The sequence below is a fragment of the Phlebotomus papatasi genome, chromosome 1 (assembly GCF_024763615.1).
Source record: "Phlebotomus papatasi isolate M1 chromosome 1, Ppap_2.1, whole genome shotgun sequence".
Lineage (NCBI taxonomy): Eukaryota > Metazoa > Arthropoda > Insecta > Diptera > Psychodidae > Phlebotomus > Phlebotomus papatasi.
Window position 1 is genome coordinate 111392912 of NC_077222.1, and position 20145 is coordinate 111413056.

At 32.4% G+C, this 20145-nt stretch overlaps 1 protein-coding gene across 6 annotated transcripts in view; it reads right to left on the reverse strand.

Moving 5' to 3' along the window:
- Positions 1-17634, reverse strand: part of LOC129799271 (heparan-sulfate 6-O-sulfotransferase 2) — a 36126-nt gene extending 18492 nt beyond the window's left edge. For all 6 annotated transcript variants that reach the window (XR_008751497.1, XR_008751496.1, XR_008751500.1 and 3 more), the window contains exons 1-2: positions 17108-17634; positions 14385-14630 (exon numbers count right to left, since the gene is read on the reverse strand). Coding sequence is in view for 1 of the 6 variants with exons in the window: in XM_055843016.1 (XP_055698991.1) it covers positions 14385-14630; positions 17108-17296 (435 nt within the window). In the remaining 5 variants the exon portion in view is untranslated. The remainder of the gene's footprint in view (positions 1-14384; positions 14631-17107) is intronic.
- Positions 17635-20145: the final 2511 nt, after the last annotated feature.

The window sequence follows — 20145 nt, forward strand, 5'->3', positions numbered from 1 at the left end:
ACACTCCAGAGAGAGAGAGAGTCAGCTCCCCTAATACAATTTTCACCGGAAACCGGTGATTTCCACACGCGAGAAAATACTCCACAACACTCGTTGCATGTCAAGTTAAAATCTCAACATAACTACACGCAAAAATGCTAAAATCTACGCGATGCCTTGATATCTAATCGATAAATTATTTGATTATTGGACACAAATTGAAAATTTAGCTGGCAAATGAAGCGCAAATGTTATTAAAATTTTAATGCAACACCTGGGCATTTTGGCGTGAAAATATGTTGGCCTAAGTTTTGGCGGCTTTTGATGAGCTTTTGCGGTCGGTAGTGAAATTTCATTGTGAGAGGTGTAATAAATAGTTCAGGAAATTTCGTCCACAATGCCATAGATAGTTAATATTGGGAAATTGTATCCCAGATTTTTGAAATTCAAAATAATGTGGATTCTAAACAATTTCAACAGTTTAATAACATTTAATAGAGAAAGGAAACTTGAAAGAAATTAGTGCCATTTAATGGAAAAATGGAAGACAGATAAAAGAAGATAACATGAATTTTGTATTTTGGAAAAAAGTATAAATTAAAATAAATATTAAAAATTGAGAATGTGGTATATATTTTGCTTAGGGTAAAATGAGGTAATTTGGAACCATTTACAATTTGGGACATTTGAGCTTTTTACTAATCGTATTTTGCAAAATGTCTTGTTTTACTTATTAATGGAATACATTCAGCAAAAGATAATTTGTTAAAATCGACAAATCATTTTGAAAAAGGTCATTTTACTTTCTGGTGACCATATAGGGTAAAGTGATATAAGTTGGACATAGTGTTACAAGCTGGACAATTCGCCAGTACAAGTTGGACATGGTTTTTTTCTTGATAAATACAGTACAAAATTTGTTTTTAAGCACAATGAACCTAATTTTAAAACTAAATCATTAAAAATATACAAATAAAAATGAAGTACTAAATTTATCAAGAAAAAAAACCCTGTCCAACTTGTACCACTTTACCCTAACCTTAATTGAAAGTTTTTAGTAGTATTTTTCCATTTTCCTTATTCGATTTAGCCACAACGGAAATTTAAGATGATATTTCACAGAAAATATTTAATTTTTCCATTGCACAGTTCCATAAATTCGGAAGCAAACTTAATATCATGTGAATGTACTATTTTAGTATACATTCAGCAAATGAAAAACTATCCGAAAAACAAAAGTTTTCAGTGTGTTCATGGTGAAAACAATAAAACCCAATTGCAGAAGAATTAGTTGAAGCTCATAAAAAAGCATTACGAGAGGAGTGCTCGTTAATTTTTTAATCTACTGACAGACTTAATTTCATTGAGAGTGATAGGAGAATTTTTAAGAGCTTTCACAACGAATTTTCATTCATTCTTTTCAATGCCTTTTTCGTACATTATTCTGGCAGTTTTTTGGCCCATTTTCACCCATTGAATGACCCAGTGGAAAAATGCGTGATGAGATTTTATCCACGGGAGTGCAAAAAGGGTATATACTAAATTAATGATCCAGCGGATGAGCAATAAACCACTTTTGAGTATATTAAAATGTATCTCCATATCTCTTGGTTCCTTTTTGAGCTTACCCTTAAGCACCGCACATCACGGTTTTAAAAGTAAATTTTAAATTCTGCAATGTTATATTACTTGAAATTTGCTACTGTGTAATAAATACTGCGAGTAGAAAATTTAGAATAGAATTTTTTTTTTTAAGGCAACACTGCTGAGAGCTGTAATTGTAATAGAAAATTTCTTCTACAAAGCTATTTGGGTTAGATTTTTCCAGTCAAAAAAATTACAAAATAATCAAACTTTTAAATATTGATTTCATCAACACGTTTTGTGATTGGATAATGGTTTTTGAAAACCATTAAGAAAAAATGCAAAGAAGAAATCTTTCTCCTGATCATGCTTTTCAGTACATGACTGCATCCAAATGCTTCTACGCAATCGAATGTTTTTTGTATTGATTCTTGTCTCGACTGTTTTCCCCAGCCCTCGTCATGTTCTAAAACCATTAAGCAGTAATGACAGGAGCTAAATCAAAGAAGTCGATAACGTAGAACAGGAGTCTTGTATTAAAAACAATGTTTAGGTGAAAGATTTCCCCTTTTCATTAAAATAGTAACGTAAAGCTTGAAAGCATTTTTAATATTCAAAGTTTTAGAAAATTAGGCATACAATATAATGAAACTAAAATAGGAATTACATATTTCAAGATACCAAAGCATTTTCTCAGAATATGAAGACATAATCTAATAAACTGCCAAAAGGAAAATCGTATAAAAAGTAAGTGTAATAGAAACTTTTTTATTTGCCGTATACGTTGTCTCTCTCAAATAAATTACGTGCAAAATAAATACATATGAAATGTATTTTATTATTACTGTTTCCATGTACAACTCTCTCTAAAGCTCTTAGTGTAGAACTTTTGCAATATTGTTGTGCTTTATGTCCTCGCCAAATCTCCTATTCACACTTGTTTCGTCAGAGTGTTTTAGTGTTCCGGGAGGAAATTAAATTTTCCAGCTTCCCTCGAGGGACTACAAAAAAAGGCCTCACAAATCTCCCCACATATAAATTCATGTGAGCTTTTCCCAACTGCCAGAATTGATTCTCCTCCATTTCCATACGAATGCTTTTTCTGCCACCTTTTAGAATGACAATCATACCAAGTTTAGGGGATTTCAACAATGCGATCCACCAGGGAAAATTGACAAAATCTGGAAAATAGAAAGTGCGATGGAGGAGTTTCAATCTGTGTATTCTTATCACATATCGAGTTATCTGCACCACCAAAGAGCAATTGTTGCGAGAATATATACTTGGCTCCAGTGTCAACAAATCCCTCTTTGAGCTCATCCTTTGATCATCCACCCCCAAAATCACACAATTGTCAGTCTCCAACTTTTCCTAGCAAAAGTCATCAGGCTTCCCAAAAGCCCTAGAGAGAAATTTCAGAAAAGTTTGGATGGGGGGGGGGAACTTTATATAATGCTTCCCCAATTGACATTCAGAGTGGGTTAAACACAAGTTAAATTGTGAAAGTCAATTTTTCACCCATACAAAATTCACCAACTTCCTGGTCACAAAGGAAGCTCCACACAGTAAAAGCCAAACTTAACTCTTTCATATATTTTAACACTAATCCGTTGTGTATAAACGTGCATTCTTTCTTTAAATAATTTTTATTTTAGAACATGTTTTTTAGCACTTTACTGTTCTCAAGTGTTTTTGGGTTATCAATTTTCCTCTATGTTGGTTGCTGTATCGACTGTTTTTCCCTGTACTCGTCGTGTTCTAAAACCTCCCAAAAGTCCTGACAGGAACCAATACAAGGAACAGTCGATAACATAGAAGCATTTGGGTACAGTAATGTGCTAAAAAACCATGTTAAGTGCTAAAACAAAATGAATTCTTTATCCTGAATATTTTTTAGCACATGTCTGATCTCAAGTACTTCTGTATTCTCGACTTTTCATTATACTAGTTCCTATGTGGACTGTTTCCTCCAATTTAAAAAGCACCAAACAGTTGTGGCAGAAACCAATACAAAAAAACATAAGTAATTAGAAGCACTTTAGAACAGTAAAGTGCTAAAAAAAACATGTTAAGTGCTAAAAAAGAAGAAATATTTGTCCCGAATATTTTTTTAGCACATGACTGTGTTAAGTACTTCTTTATTATCGACTTTTCATTTACTAGTTCCTGTATCGACTCTTTTCCCTAATTTTAAAACTACCATGTAAAAAAAATCGATAAATGGAAGCACATTAGAACAACGAAGTGCTAAAAAAACATGTTGAGTGTCAAAAGGAGGAAATATTAATTTTAAATATTTTTTAGCACATGACTGTTGTCAAGTACTACTGTATTGTCGACTTTTTTTGGCAGGGAACCCCTATTGACACCTTTGTCAAAATGATGAAATTTATTCAATGTATCTGGTAAATTGCAAATAATATAATGTTTTTTCTGTAATCTACCTTTTCTTATAAAAAGAGATGTTTAAATTTCATATCCTAAATCGGTATTGAAAGTGTCGATAAGTGTGGCATGATAAATTCTTAGTGTCGATAGGTGTTCCTTTTTCCCTATGGACTATTTTCCCCACTTCCAAAAGAACCAAACTGATAGAAACCACCAAAAAGAAAAATCCATTATGGAGGAGTATTTGAGAACAGTCATGTACTAAATTGCACATGACGGATTGGAGCTGGGAATAGGTGCTCTCATGTTCTGTCAACAGTATTCCGTTCTTAAAACGTCTCCCGGTCACCGAAGATCATAAAAACCCTAAAAATCATAGTGAGACCCATTGCTACTGATCTTCGAGAGACGAATGCTGAGACGGATCTATTGCCCAGTAAGGGAAACTTTGCTCAGTGACAGTACCATATTCGGACGCACAAGGAAAAGGACAAGGATGAGAGGACGTCTTAGAAAACTATATAGAAGGAAGTGTCCTTAAACAGCTGAGGGTGCTTAGGTGCTGGAGGGAGATGACGCAAAGTCACCAAGACTGGAGGAAACTAGCGCGAGAAGCTCAACTCGCGACTAGCTTTAAGGACGATTGGGTTACCCGAAGCCCATAGAGAAAATTTTTCCTGACTACCTAAAGTTCTTTATTTCTAATGTTTGTACGTAATCGTAAAGCAAAAGGTTCTAATAAGAATCTAGGATATTTTTTTGCAAATCCTCAACTATTTAAATAAATAAATTATTTTTATTAATTTTTAAATTTTCAATTTTTTTAAGCAGAACCCTTTTGGGAATAGAAAGTAGACTACTTATACATAATACTTTTCATTAGAGTAAAAATTATCATTCGTTGTTATCGCCAGAAAAAATTACTTAAATTTTTATGCTATTTTTGCCCCTATCGTTCATAGAAGCAAAAAATAAATCGAATCAGACTCTGTTGGATTGGCTAAGGCTAGATGTAAGACATTTAATTAATTTTGTTTATTAGTTTCTTTTTTATTATTGATTTTCAATCAGAAAAAAGCGTCTCGGCCTTAAAGGTTTAAAGGCACGTTGCAGCCACCTTATGTGCTAAAGAAATGTTCAAGATAAAGATTTCTTTTCTTTCTACAAGTTTTATTGTGTAAATATTTTATTATGTAGCATTAGAATGGCACTCATGGATCTTACATTTTCCTAGTGTAAGAAATAATTAAATGAATCACCAAAATGGTGTATTTGAGTCTAAAAGTCAATTACAACTTATACAATTGGACTACACGAAGTAAAGATGATTTCTCCAGAACAAGGTCTAACAGTGTGGGCTTTTAGGAAGGAAAAGGGATTGTTCAGCGAGAAAAACAGATTACCATCTTCATTTGGGATGATTTCCGAGTGTGGTTATTGCCTTGGAGTGAGCTTAAAGTTTAGATGGAAAAGCACTGATTCTTTCTACTTTAACGATTGTTTCTTGTCTTACGGATTATCCCCATTTTATATAAGAAACAGTATGGAGCTTTTACGGATAGTAATTTTATTTGTTTAAATTCATTGGGGATTACGATATCAAGAGTTCAAGGATTTTGTGAACTGTAGTATTCTTGAAGTGGCCTAAAATAATTTCAAGTATTGTAGATTAAAGTGCATTTAAAATTAATGCTAATTTAACCAAATTTTAGCATTTCGGATGCTGCAACTGCAAAAGTTTATACTTTAAAGACGGATTATATTGGACATTATAGGAGAGAGCTTAAGCAAATAATGAAAAGAGCATGTCTCCTAAACGGCTGAGTGAGAAAAGCTCAGTTGTGGTTTTATTAAATGAGCTTTTTAGCTGGAAAATCATTCCAAAAGCGCATGTTTTACTAAGGAAAACTTTCTTCTTAATCTTTAACTTATTTAAAAAAATATTGCACTGCAAAAATTAAAATTACCACATCACAGAGATCTGAGAAGCTGTAAATTTATTTATTATATTTATTTTATCTCTAAAATCAATCCCAAAGGTCACACTTTATCACGGATCTGCGATAATGAAAACTTCAATCACGCATTTGCAATAAATTGATATTCATCAAAAATGTCATTTTGGTGTTTGCTATGGGTGAAAATTGGGAAAATTTACTTGAATTTCCATTTCATTTCTTATCACTTTTATCATTAAATTGCCGAGAAGCTTCTCCATTTTTTTTATGGACCAATTTTGGAGCTGCAAAGTGGCAAAAGAACCCAAGTGGCAGAGGCATTTCCGATGGGATAATAAATCAAATTGAAAGAAGTGATTTATTTACCTTATCGAGATAGTACTTTGTGATTCCATTTAAATTTGTTGACAGTAAATTAATCCTGTGACTATAAATTATTTCATTTTCATTTTGAGCACACTCTACCACATCAAAAAAATTCTGTAAAATCATGTAGAAAAAAAACGAACAACTGCAAAAAACAATTCGCAAAGTGCTCGACGATGTTACTTTGTTATTGATTTTGAAACTACAAGCATTTAATGTGGGATATAATCAAATGAAAACATGGAAAATAGCAATAAAGTACACGTGTATTATAAATTGAAGTAAAATTGCATTTTTTTGTTTTTTAATCTGGTTGATGGATGTAAGTTGAGAGAATTTCAAGGCCTTTTAAATTAAACCGATTTTAACAAAATCGATTGTAACATTATACTCTCTAAAGTTATTTAATTTTGAATTTGAGAAAATTCAAAATTCCGTACGGTGGTCACGCGATGCCAAAGAAACGATATCTCATATCGTTTGGCTTATAGGCCGTTAACAAAAAAGCAGGGAATTATGATATAAAAGAAAATTGATCGATTTTCCTTTCCCTATGAGTTCGAACAATGAAAAATGCATGGACAGGATTTTTTTTGGATAAGCAAATGGGAACAATAGATATCTCATGAATGAAAGAAGCTCCCACTGTATTCAAATCCTGCACTTAACAGATCAAAACTTTTGAGTGATGCTTTTAGAAAGGATTATTATATACCTTGCCTAACAACTAACAACCTTGTACTTCTCTAAGAACTTTTCCCAAATATAGACCTTTTACCAGATAATTGAGTGAACCTAAATCAGACTAACTCATATGGAGTTTTCAAAGTGAAATAGCATTTTGAATTGGTTGGAAAATCCCCAAGTTCCTGGCAAAATTGTTGAACATCCCCCCATTTATACAATTTTCACCCCTTTTTAGCCACAACTTTTGAGCCTCATATTTCACAAGTAATAGCATCAGTATTTCTCTCATTTGCGGAAAAGTCAAATAATAAAACAATAATTGGAATTTGAATCATATTTCCAAATGGTAGGAAAATGGAATGAGGGAAAAGCTTTTCTGACTCTGCACTTTTTCCCATCATAACATTAATTATATAAAATTTGAGATAATTTAAAAGTTAATTCCATTTTCATTTCTCTCACAGTATCCCATCCCACGACAAACGCTGAATTCGCGACTTTTTTTCCAACATGATCCATATAGCCTAACAAATCAGAATACTGCATACAACTAAGTACACATGGGTGAGAGAAATACTGATGCACTTAACAGACTTTATTGAAAATTATATAATCTAAAATTAAATCACAAAATGAGATTGTAAAAAATAGCTTGGTGCTAACGGAAATTCAGAGTTCTACCAAATGTACAGCACTGTATCTAACAGAAAAGCAGAAAAATAAAATTTTGCTTAGTACGGGTACATTTTCATTGATTAGAAAAATAGAAAGAAAATTTAAAAATTTTGTCTACAGATTAAAAATTTGCAATTCTCATCTAAAAGATTATAAAATCTCGTATGAGAGAAAGAGTGTGAATTTTTCAATCAGTATACAAGTAATGTTTGATCTGAATTTAAAACTTTAAAATCAGTAAAATCATCAAAAAAGTTTTGACAAATCAGAATAAATAAAATTTCATTTGCCTTCTATTTCAGAATTGCAGTTTTTTTTTGACATTTTTGAATTTTGGGGTAAAAAAGCTTAAAGATTTAAGGTACGTGGAATTCAAAAACATTTATAATCTGAGTTTTGTGAATTATTTTCTCTTTCTCCTATTTAATTTTTTTATTTATATTTTATAATTCAGTTTACTTGTATTTTTTTAAATTAAATCTTCTTTTCTTGCCACGGAATTGTAAGAAGATTGTACTCTATTTGTTGTGGATTTTTTAAACAAATTAAATCAAAATTTAAAAAAAAATAAGTAGTATTCTGGGAAAGATCAGTAATGTAGATACTTTGGACCCCTGCTTTTAAGCTTTACTTTAATTCCAGTACTTAAGGATGATGCTTAGACTCAAGTGCTAGGATTAAAGAAAAAGATTTACAACTTAAAAACTTATCATAGACTAGGTGGGAATTAGATGTTTTTCAAAAAAAATAGTTTTTACTTTTCCAATTTTTCTTATTACTATTTACAATGTTTTACATAACAAAAGGGTTATGTACTCATATTTTAAGTTAGGCTTTCAATTTCAAATATGAAAATGTCCCCATGATTAGTCTTAAAATCTAATAGATTTTTAAGTAAAAAAAAATTAAGAGATTTATTTATATTTAGTCACCGCAGATGTGTTTGACTTTGCGTCACTACGTTTCGCAAATTTTTCTGCAATTTTGGCACGCATAATAGATACATTTTAAATGCATAATGGGCCCAAACGGAGGCCTGAGTGCTGCGGTTGCGCAAGGACCTGCCCCCATTGTAATCTAATCTAAAGCACATAAAGATGAATTTTACACCATTATTAAGCGACAGAATTAAAGAAAAGCTTACGAGTTACGAGCTTATCAGTGGTGCTGGTTTCGGAAATTTCCGAACTTTGAGATATTTTAAAAAAAGTGTAAAAGCACGTTTTCTATTACCTTGAAAACTAACTGACCCGTTTTGATCCTACTGACCGTTTTTGATGTTTATTCCTAGCGCGCTCGGTCAAAAGACTACGATAGGTAGGATACTCAACAAATTTTAATAATTCGGACCTAATTTTTTCAGGAAATGTTTGACTTTTAAACTATTTAGGTATTATAACATGTTACTATTAGGTTATATTGAATAAAGGAATATAGGAAAAGTATTAAGTGTTTGAAGCCATTGTATATGCGAAGCCTGCAAGTCCTCCTCTACTGTACTGATAGTATCAATCGTATCTTCGAAACTTAAATATTCATTTCAAAATTTAATCAAATCCCTTGCAAAATATTTAATTGCTTAAAAGTAATTTAATTCTTCTACGAAAGAATGATTAAGACTCAATTTGCTCCATTATACTTTGCATGATGCTGTATAAACAATAAGACGCCACAAGATAAAAAATAAAACGAAATAAACATGGCATGCACAACTGGAGATTCTATCAAAGAAAAATTTAAGTTCTTTTGATACAAAATCCATAAATTCGAGGCCAGAAACTGAGCATGTATAAAAAAAGCAGCATGAACTGTAGTGCTATAAGTTAAATAAAATAAAGACTGTGATTGTGTTTACTTGCCGCGTAGATTTCGTGATAAAATGGTACAATACTATAAATTGGAGCATTACGAGAATTTTTCCCATATCTTTGGCTTTTTTTTTTGCTTCAAAACTTTCTGGGAAATTTTTTCAGCTATCATCTCTGCGCCAAAATAAACACACGAAATTGCAAGGAATATAAATAATTTTTGATAGCAAGAAACAATTTTTGAGAGGTTTCGTGCCGGTGGAAAGCAAAACAATCTTCTACCATTTCACCTCATACAATTCCATTTGAAGTACAATATTTAAAGTCCAAATATTTATAAGAAATTGCTGGGTATATCATAGAAAGTCATCAAGAAATTGGAAGGTAAATCATTTTGGAAGATTTTTTCTTCCTCAGCAGGAAGAGACAAAATGAGACAAGTAAATAAAATTTGAGGAAATAAATCTGTGTCTTTTATACCATTTTTCCATCTCAACACACACACAAAGTTGGAACACATTCAAGAGGAGGGAAAACCCCGGGAAAGAAATATTTCTTCTTCGGGAAAAATGAAAAAAATAGAAGTGATATAAATTCTCAAGAGGATTCCCAAATTCTTTCTCAGTGTATTTAGAAAACATATTATGTTGAGGAGTTGGTGCTTCAGAGAAATGTGTGCTGAAATTCTTGTCTCAATTGGATTGAAGAAATGAGGGAAAGGTGAAAACTTTTTCCAAGAAGGAATTTCTCACAAATTTCCATGGTGATTAATTGCATTACGGAATGATGATTTTAGGCTTAGGACCTAATGCTATTTATTTTTAATGATTATAGCCAATGAGCTATAAGAATGCTTAAAACCATTGCCTCAGTAATTTGGGAAAATCCTTTTTCGATTTTTGGTACTTTTCCATTCGTCTGAAACGACTTGATGGTGCTATTCCTATGAAAAATGAACATGTTTTATTTTAGCACTGTACTGTTCTCATGTTCTTCTGCGTTATCGACTTTTGTTTGTGTTGGTTCCTGTCTTGACTGTTTCTCCTGTGTGGGATTCTGTGATTCCATTTGATTGTGGTGATTCTTGAATGGATTCACTTTGAGATTCTATTAGAATCTGATGAATGATTCCATGAATTCCATGGATTCTAAAGGCTTCTACATATTAAAAGAATTTTCTTCAAAAATTAAAAAGTCAAAATTCTGTCAAAAATGCTATTTATGACGAAAATTGCTGCCAATGTGTAGCGGCCTTAATAAAAAAAAAATGTGTCGGTATTCCAAATTTGAACAACTTACTTCCAAACTTCCCTTGTGTTTTCCCCAGTCTTTCTCGTGTTCTAAAGACACATAAAGAAAAGTCGATAATGCAGAAGCACTTGAGAACAATATAGCGCTAGAAAAAAACATTCTTTAGCACTTTACTGTTCCTAAGTGCTTATGCATTGTCGACTTCTCTGTGTTTTGGTTCCTGTCTCGACTATATTCCCTAGTACACGATGTGTTTTAAAACCACCAAACAGTCTTGAAAAGAAGCAATAAAAAAAAGTCGATAATGTAGACGCATTTGAGAACAGTAAAGTACTGAAAACCCATGTTCATTTTTTTATTTTAATAGTACCATAATTCATCACCACGAAAAACTCAAAGGCCTTTAAGTGGTAGACAATTCTCTAGAACTAGTAAAGTTGATAAAATCACCACTAGAGGCGCTATAGTCTCAAGTAAACTGTGTGACATTTCTAGAGAATAGTAAGGCATATAAAGGCCCTTATTTTTCTCTTCACGAATGACTAAATCAAATCAGTAGTATTCAAGCTAAGGAAATCTTAGTACCAAGAAAACGTAAAATGTAGATTTGCCTGAATTACAGGCGCAAAGGCATTTTTCTACCAAATCCTATGTAAAATACACACCCACTCTGGATATTTCCTTCGCAGTAGAAAAAAAAAGAAAACGAAAAAAGAATAAAAGAAGACCAAAGAGCATTTAATTCACTTTTACGATGCTCAAAGCTCCATAAACAATTTTTCAAATGTAATGAATTTTCCACGCAAACCTTCATGATATTGACATGAGAAGGTGGAGAGAGGTATGAAGCTCCTATTTATTTTCTTTTGAGCCCCATCTCTATTTCTGGGTGCATAAAAAGAACTCACACCATGTCGATTTGTTTGGCATTCGAAAGTTTAGGGGAAAATGTGCATTCGGAAAATGCGACCGACGAGACACTTCTATTAAAAACTCATCCGTCTTCATCACGCACATTTTCCTTCCACCAATGCCAAAAACTCTCAACATAGTGTGAATATTTTATGCTCACAAATGGCCCTAGATCAATTGAGGAGGGATTCCCGATGACACTTTACAATGAATTTTTTAAAAATAAATTTTATTTCGTCAGATAAACTTCAAGAGGTACAGAAAAGACGTTTAGGAGACATTCACACCGGAAGAATTTGATCAAAATTGTCACTCTACCAACACTAAATCACACTGTGGATCATGAATAAATCAAGGGTCATTTCTTTGAAGAATTTGTGGTTAAATATTCTAAGAAGGATGTAATAAAAGACAATAGAAAATCTTTCCATTTTATATTTTGTGAGACTAGGAGAAGTGAACGAAATTTATTTGATAAATCTTTTTGAAAAAACTAAATGGAGAACAAAAGAAAATTGTTTTTTTGCACATGTAAAATTTTAAAAATTCATTTCTGTGTTTATTTTTTCTATGTGATAAAAATAATAATGCATAATAATTATTTCTAAACCCAAGTCTAAACCTTATTTTATGATTATATGCAATCAAACAAGATTTTTCTTATCAATGTGCAGGCTTCAAATTTCTGTTTTAAATAATAAATATTGAGAAAATCAAAACCAATTAAATGAATAAAAAAAAATGGTAATATTCCATTACCGAAGAAGAAAATGTCCGAATAGTTACAATGGGTGTCAATAGTTTGTTGCCTGATGTATGTTTTTAGAAACCAAGTGGAAAAATTATAGAAAAAATTACTTTTCCAAATTTTAAACCAAATATAATGTAAAGTGAGGTGATTTGGAACCATTTGCGATATTTGAAATTTTCTCTTTGCTCATATGAAACAGTGAGAAAGTCTCAAATGTCCCAAATTATAAATGGTTCACTGAGAAAAAAAGAGGGTGCGATTAACATTTTTTCCTCATAAATTTAACACTTTTTAGGTGTAAAAATATATCAACATTTTTTAATGTTAATTTTACACCTTTTAAGGGTAAAATCAACATGAAAGAAGAGTAACTTTAACCCTCAATACACCTTAAAAGGGTAATATTTACACCGTTTTCGGATCAATACTGCAGGGTAAAATTAACATTTCCGGAATGTTATTTTAACTTTTTCGGATTTCTCTCAGTGTTCCAAATTACCTCACTTTACCCTAACCTTTCGTTATTTTTTTTTAAACAAATATTTTTTCTCAACAAAAACAATCAATATAAATGTCAACAAACAACGGTCAGCAGTGTCTATTTGATTAATAATAAAAACACTTTAACCGTGAATTGCGATAAAGTTGAAGTTGAAATTGATTGATTGCAGATAGGTGCTTGAAAAAAAAATTTCTAAACTTCGCACTGAATCTTAAATCAATTTAAACTTACAAACTTCGTCAAATCTCAACTGAAATTCCATTAAAAAGAGAAACTTTTCACCAGATATGATATGGAGAAAAATTGGAAAATCCTTCAAGTGCATAAAACTTTCCAAATCGACAGAAAAGCAAACGGAAGGAATCACTTTCAAATCAATCGAAAAGAAAGTGCTATCTCGACTTTTCACGTAACACTTTGAGTATTTGATTCTGAGAGAGTCACGATTCAGCATGAGGATGGAAAATTGGAACATTGAAGTGAGACTATGAGGAAAAATTTCGCAGTAAATTGAAAGTTTTTTATAGTCTTAGTGGAAAAACTGTTTTGAAGAGGAATTGCTGCACAATTTTACTTCCGAGTGCCTCGTCACTTTTTCCTGTTTTACACGGTTTTATTCCTCCTGCATTCTGGCGGAAGAGAAAAACTGAAAGAAAATTCGCTGAATGCTCGAAATCACAAGTTTTCTCGACTTTTTACAATTAAATAGGTGTGATTATGAAGGAATCACACCTAATACTCCTTATTGGTTCATAAATCATCTCAAGATTAAACAGAAGTCAATTGAATTTTCCATAAACTACCAATCACCGAATAGTTACCGATTTTATTAATGAATTAAAATAATTGAGAATAATAAAAGAAATTTTTTGAACGTATTTTTGTAAAATTTAAATCAAACCAATATAAACCAAAATTTTGTAAAAAAAAAAGTAATTCATGCTCTAAGTCATGTAAAAGTACAATACATAAGCTAATGTATTTTTTTGAAATTTTCATTTAAAAATTTTAAAAATTCAGCCATTGAGACCTGATTTTTGGAGCTTTTTTTTTTTGAAAGATGAAATATCCGAAATGTATATAACTCAAAATTAATTGATTGTATACATGGCTACCACTTTGAGCTTGAGCAGTAAAGTTTCACGTAAATTACCAAGAATATGCTGAAAATCGCGTGAAGAGTGTGAGAGATAGTGTTTTAAAATAGTCGGTTGGAGACAATAAAAGGCACTCTCGTGAATTACTAAATGTTCCCTTCTTTTTTTCTACTCCTCATCACGCCTTCCTCTTCATTTAGCAACTGATTATCGGATATTTTATGGCATTTGTGCCTTGAATTCTAATTTATAGTCGCGCTTGGGAGACAAATTGAGAAGGGGGGCGACAATCGAGGGTGGAGAAATCACTGCCCAACCTTCCTTTGTGTCTCTGTTCGCCATCTTCAAATCGGCCCAAGAGGTGAATTATTTCGCGCTTCAATGATTTGTCACCACATGCAAATGAGAACAATCCCTGATACTTACTTTGAGGTCCAGATCACGTACGAGATGCTTGCCAAAAGATGTGCCACCGGTTTTCTGGATATGCAGGAACACCATCACATCATGAGCATTCATGTCAAATTGGAAGTCGTCGTCATTCAAGACTTCTTCATAGCTCAGGCCGGGATTATTCAGCTGAGATGTCTTTCCTATGGCATTAGCAGAGTCCGACGTGAGTGCCGACACCTCTGAACTCATCATAATCTCTCTTTTGGTCAGAGCGCAGACCTTTGCGATTTGAAAAAATCCAAAGAAAAGAATTCCTGAGTTCTGGGCTATTCTTAAAATCTTATTTTTGTTTGGTTAATTTAAAAATTTAAGTTGTCGAACTAGCAATAACCCATTTGAAACAGGGTGAGAGGCATAAGAGACGTGTATACTGTCAAGACGGTTAAGGCTTGAATTAATACCCGGCTATGGGCATTACCTTGAGACCTCATCAGTAATATCTAAGTGGTAGACTTCAACTAAGGACTAGATTTTTCTATGTACATATCGTCGGTTGCCTCAGCAACTGTGCTAACTGCATTTGCTTTGTGTCAGCATTCGTTGTAAGCAACGCATCGCTGCGCGGCGTTTGCAATGAATGCAGACACAAATCAGATGCAGTTAGCACAGTTGCTGAGGCAACCGACGATATCTGGCGGACGAATGAAATTGCCAAATACACCTTCCGTTTGTTCCTTTGCATAAATTTGTAAAAAAAACAATCCTCTTTTACAAAATATTTTATGTTATCAGTGGCAACATTATTTTTTAGAATCAAGAAACACGATATATCTATCCATGTTAGTCCTTTATATAATTTAGAAAATGTGAGAAAAAAATATCCTATATATAGTAATAATGAGAATAATAATAATAATAATAATAATTTATTGATTGATGCCCGGGTTACATAATATAATAAACCGGACTATGCAATCCTATTTTTGTTCACAAACATTGTAGGCCTGAGGAAGGAAACAATAAATCTCCGAAATGTCGTAAGAGGTTCAAATAGAGAAGTCTTAAAAAAGTATATACAGTAGAGTCTCGCTATAAGAGAGAGCCTTTTAAAAGTAAAGTATGAAAGATAAGACTTAATTCAGACTTTTCTTCATTCCTACCTGGATCTCTATTTTTATAAATTAGAATCATACTGAAAAGTATAAGAAATTTGATCCGCGGTCTTGGAAATTGGTCACAGTAACATGACTGGTGGAGGTGTCCTAACAACGATAACTCTTGTTAATAGTGTAGTTTAGGAGACAACTCTGAATGAACTGTCAGCCCAGAGAGAGTCTGATACCACCGAAAGGCACATTCTATCTCCCTGTTAAAGATGTTATACCCTTTGTCTCCATCTCTAAGGGTTAGCGCAGAATCACATTGACAGTAAAATGCTCACAGTCACCGTCAAAGCCTTACCGTATTTCGTTAATTTACGCATTTTCATTGCAATTCTTACGAAAATTCTCAATTACCGTGTTACCTTATCTCATACTTGGTAGCACTAGGTGAAAATAATATAAGACAACTGAAGAAATAAAACGAAAATGCGATAAACGGTGAGCAAAAAAAACTGTACGAAAAACTCTAAACAAAAAAACATAAAGTAAACAAAAATTTGTTGGACTTTAAATTTTCTTAATCCGTGTTACGTTTTGGATACCCTTGCATGGATAGGTGAGAGTCCACTGTAACTGTCATGAAATATAGGTAAGTCCAACCTACTTATGACCTATTGATTACTACAAGCAAATTGCCTTGTTTCATATCATTTCAATGGAGTAAGCTAACAGCTAAAGTTCTTTTCTTTAGAAGTGTCCTCGCTAAAACGTAAATTGTACTTTATTTGCTTATTTTTTTTCTTTTTAGTTTAAATCTTAAACTCAATTTAAATTTTTAAATTAAATTTTCGCACAAGGCTGTTAAAATAAATAAAAATAAGGGAAGAGCACCAGCGATCAGCAGTGTTCCTCGGATCGTCAGAATTTTTAAAAATTATTAGCTACTTTTTAGCCTTTAACTCTCACAAGAATGCATTGCATTGGCTCAGATTTAATTTATAAAACCAATTTTCGGTAGACACCAGATTAAATTCGTGACGATCCGAGGTACAGGGTACAAGTTTGCAATTACACATATTTTTTTTAATAATTTATTGTGAAAATTAAAAATTCGAATGCGCAGATATAGTTCAAGGGATCACTAATATACCAATTAGCATACATAAAAATACCAAATAGTGCTTTGAGGATTGTATTCTCAACTAAATATGAAGCATATCCCTTAACATTCCGATCCGGGGTACTCTTCCCTTACATATAAAGAACATTAATTTAAAATGTTTTTGAAAAAATATATTTTTTGTCTTCCCAAATCAATCTACTAATGTCATTTTAATAAAGATTTACTCTCAAAATGATAAACATATTTAAATAAAGATCAATAAAAAACGTTAATTTTTGTGTTATTGGGAATCAGCATTTAAAATACTAAAAATGTTTTAGATAAATATTCTACAATACAAATAATTAAAAAAATAAATAAAAGACGAATATTTGCTGATAGTGGGCGACTGACAAATGGTTATTATTTCACACTATAAATTTGGTTTGTTAAACTTAAAATTCCATTAAAAATCCTTTCTGTTTCTAATGCTCAACTTTGAGATTGGGGAAAGCAGTTGAGAAATGATTAGCCCTTTAGAGGAGACTCACTTGGTCATTGCAGAAGTATCCAAAAATGATCATTCCAGCAATGGCCAGGAAGACACAGACGACCACGATGGATCGCTGTCGGGAGCGGGGCTCCATCTTCTTAATCTCGTAGAGTCCCTCCGGCAGCAGCAGCGCAAAGTCACTGTCCACTTGAACCGAAACACTCTTCTTCATGTCCAGAGCCACCATATCCACTCCTAGGATTCCACATCTACACCACACAAGCACCCAGGACTCCTGGGCAACACTCAGGCACACTCACTGGGCCCCAAACTCACGGAACTCTCAAAATCACGGGCAACTATCTCACTCCTGGGGGCATCTATTTCGGCAAAACGACACTTAGTAATTCGCTGGATGACATAGGCATATCCGCGAGTGTCCGAATCACTGAAGAACACTTCTAAAAATAAACACTTTCCGTTTTAATGGGTGAAATGCGATTGCGAAGCTCTATCAAAACACTAAATGAAATCGAGAGCCAGGCAAGAGTCAATTTACCATTCTGAAATCTCTACTCAGAAATGAACGAAGAATTTGCATTGTCAATTCTGTCAATTCGGTGTTAAAGATGTTTAAATGCAAACTTTAGTCAGTGGTGAATTCTTCATTTGCGTCTTTGATAAAAGTGGTGAATAAGTGGTGAATATGTATAAATAAGTGGGAGTATGTGTAGAATAAGTGGTGAGTATGTGGTGAATAAGTGGTGATTAAATGGTGAATATGTGGTGAATATAAAAATTTGCTTAAAGCTGTCGCTCATATCGCTGGAAAGCGCGGGAACAAAAACTTTTTATGGAAAATTTTAGCTTAATTTTTTGATCACATCAAATTGTTTGCAAATGAATAGTGTAAATTATTTGACAAACATAATTAATTGAGTTATTTAATTCTCGCCTAATTACAATAGCCGTCACCACAAATTTGATATAATTTTTTTAAAAGGAAAATATTTATTGCAACAATATTTAATGAGGAAATACACTTTGCAGAAATATTTTTTCTTTCTAACCTGAAGAAATAAGGGGTAAGTAAGGGGAACACGGGGAAAAGTATTTCAAATTTTTAGATTTTTATAGAAAATATACTCTTTTATAGCTTTAGCGAGAACCATTTTTCTTTAAGTTGAAGTTAAATGACCTATAACAAAGTACTCATAATTGGTTTTTCTTTTCAGAATATTGATTTTTTATTTATACGAAAGTTTGTTGCCGAGCTAGAGGTCAAACGGTAAGAGATATCAACTTCCGTTTTTCGGAAGCTACCCTCTCCCCCTGACTTATAAGTCAAAATCACCTTGATATGTTTTTTCCCTGTTCCTCCAGACCCGGTTTTTCCCTTGAAAACCAATACTTTTATTTCGAAAACGGTACTTAAATTTTCTCTTATTTTCGAATGTGATTTAGAGGCAGCCTAGCTGTATATTTCGTCCACACATGGCTATAAAGAGTAAATTAATCAAAATTTAACAATTATTCACAAAAAAATAATTTAATAACTAATTTTTCCTTTCGGAAATGGTTTTCTAATAACCTGACTAAAAAATACGCAAAGAACGATTTACATAGAGCACTAGAGATGGAACTCTTTGCAATCTATTTATTTCCAAATTTATTTTACACAAATATGTTTTAAAATATTTTTTAAATACAATTTTTAATGCTATTAAGGCCTGAAGGAAATTGGTAAGTTCTATGGTAAAGATGGTAAACAATATGGTAAATAAAAGAATTAAAGGGGCACTCAATGGGTCAAGTGGTAGAGCACTCGCTCTATGATTCAAGTGTCCCGGGTTCGAATCCCCTTTAGGTCAACAGACATTTTCTGACGTAATAGGTGTTCGGATTGCATCCAGTGTGGTTCACTTCATTTGATTCCACGGGCACAGGACTGACAACCTCATCCCGTATAGGAAAAAATAATAGGGGAGACTGGGGCAAAAAGGCACAAATCGAAAATTTTAAAATTCAATATCTTCCAATATAAATAAGATAGCGACTTAAATTTTTTTCCATAAATAGCCTCCATATGTCTTCTTCAATGCCGCAAGTTTGTTAGAATTTGAACAAGGAATTTAGAAAATAAAAAAAATATCGAAATTTTTAGCCCTATTTTTGAAATATTTTCCGTGCAGAAGATATCAATTATTAGCTACTTATATTAAATCAGTCTCCCCTAATGCGTGTCTAGAAATCCATCCCTTTGCGCGAAGGCCTAGTTGGCCTAGTTCCTTCATTGAATGTTGTACCAGTATTATTATTATTATTATTAAAAAAAAATTAAAATTGGAAAGTAGTGAGATATTAATTTCAAAAGGAAAATTAAGAAATTACGAATCATTTTCATTTTTACTCATTATAAACATTATAAACATGCGTAATCGAGTTTTCTTTGTGTTGGTTCATGTCACGAGTGTTTTCCCCAGTCTTCGTCGTGTTCCAAAACCACCAAAATGAAAAGTTGATAACGCAGAAGAGTACATGAGAGCAGTTATGTGCTAAAAAGAATGTTCATGAGAAAGATTTCTCTTGCTAATTTTTTAAAAGAATAATACCGTAAAACAGGTAAAAATGGGATCGCCCGATAGCCAATTAATGATAAATATGGTAGTGCAATAAATAAAAACGAATCGTTATAATTTTCTTAAGAAGACGAAGTAAAATGAATTCTGTAAATTAAATATGAACAAATGCAATATATTTCAAACAATCTAATTGATAAAACTTACTAGTTTTTAAAGCTAGTGATAAGCCCATCAGCTTGCAGCTGATGTAAAGTTTGAGGTCTCTTTCGCTCGTATTTTCCGTAACAATCAACTTCTTTAAAATTCAAGACTGACTTCAAAATTTCCAAATCTGAAAAAGTTTTAAAGTATCACTGATATACTAATCAAACTCACATTCTATAAAAGTCTCAAACTATCTATTAAAATTTATATTAACTATAAAACACAAAAATAGAGTGTCTAAATGTTAAGGAACTATAGATCATCTTAAAATTTTAATATTTAAATAGATATCGGGCTAAAATTTCAGTTT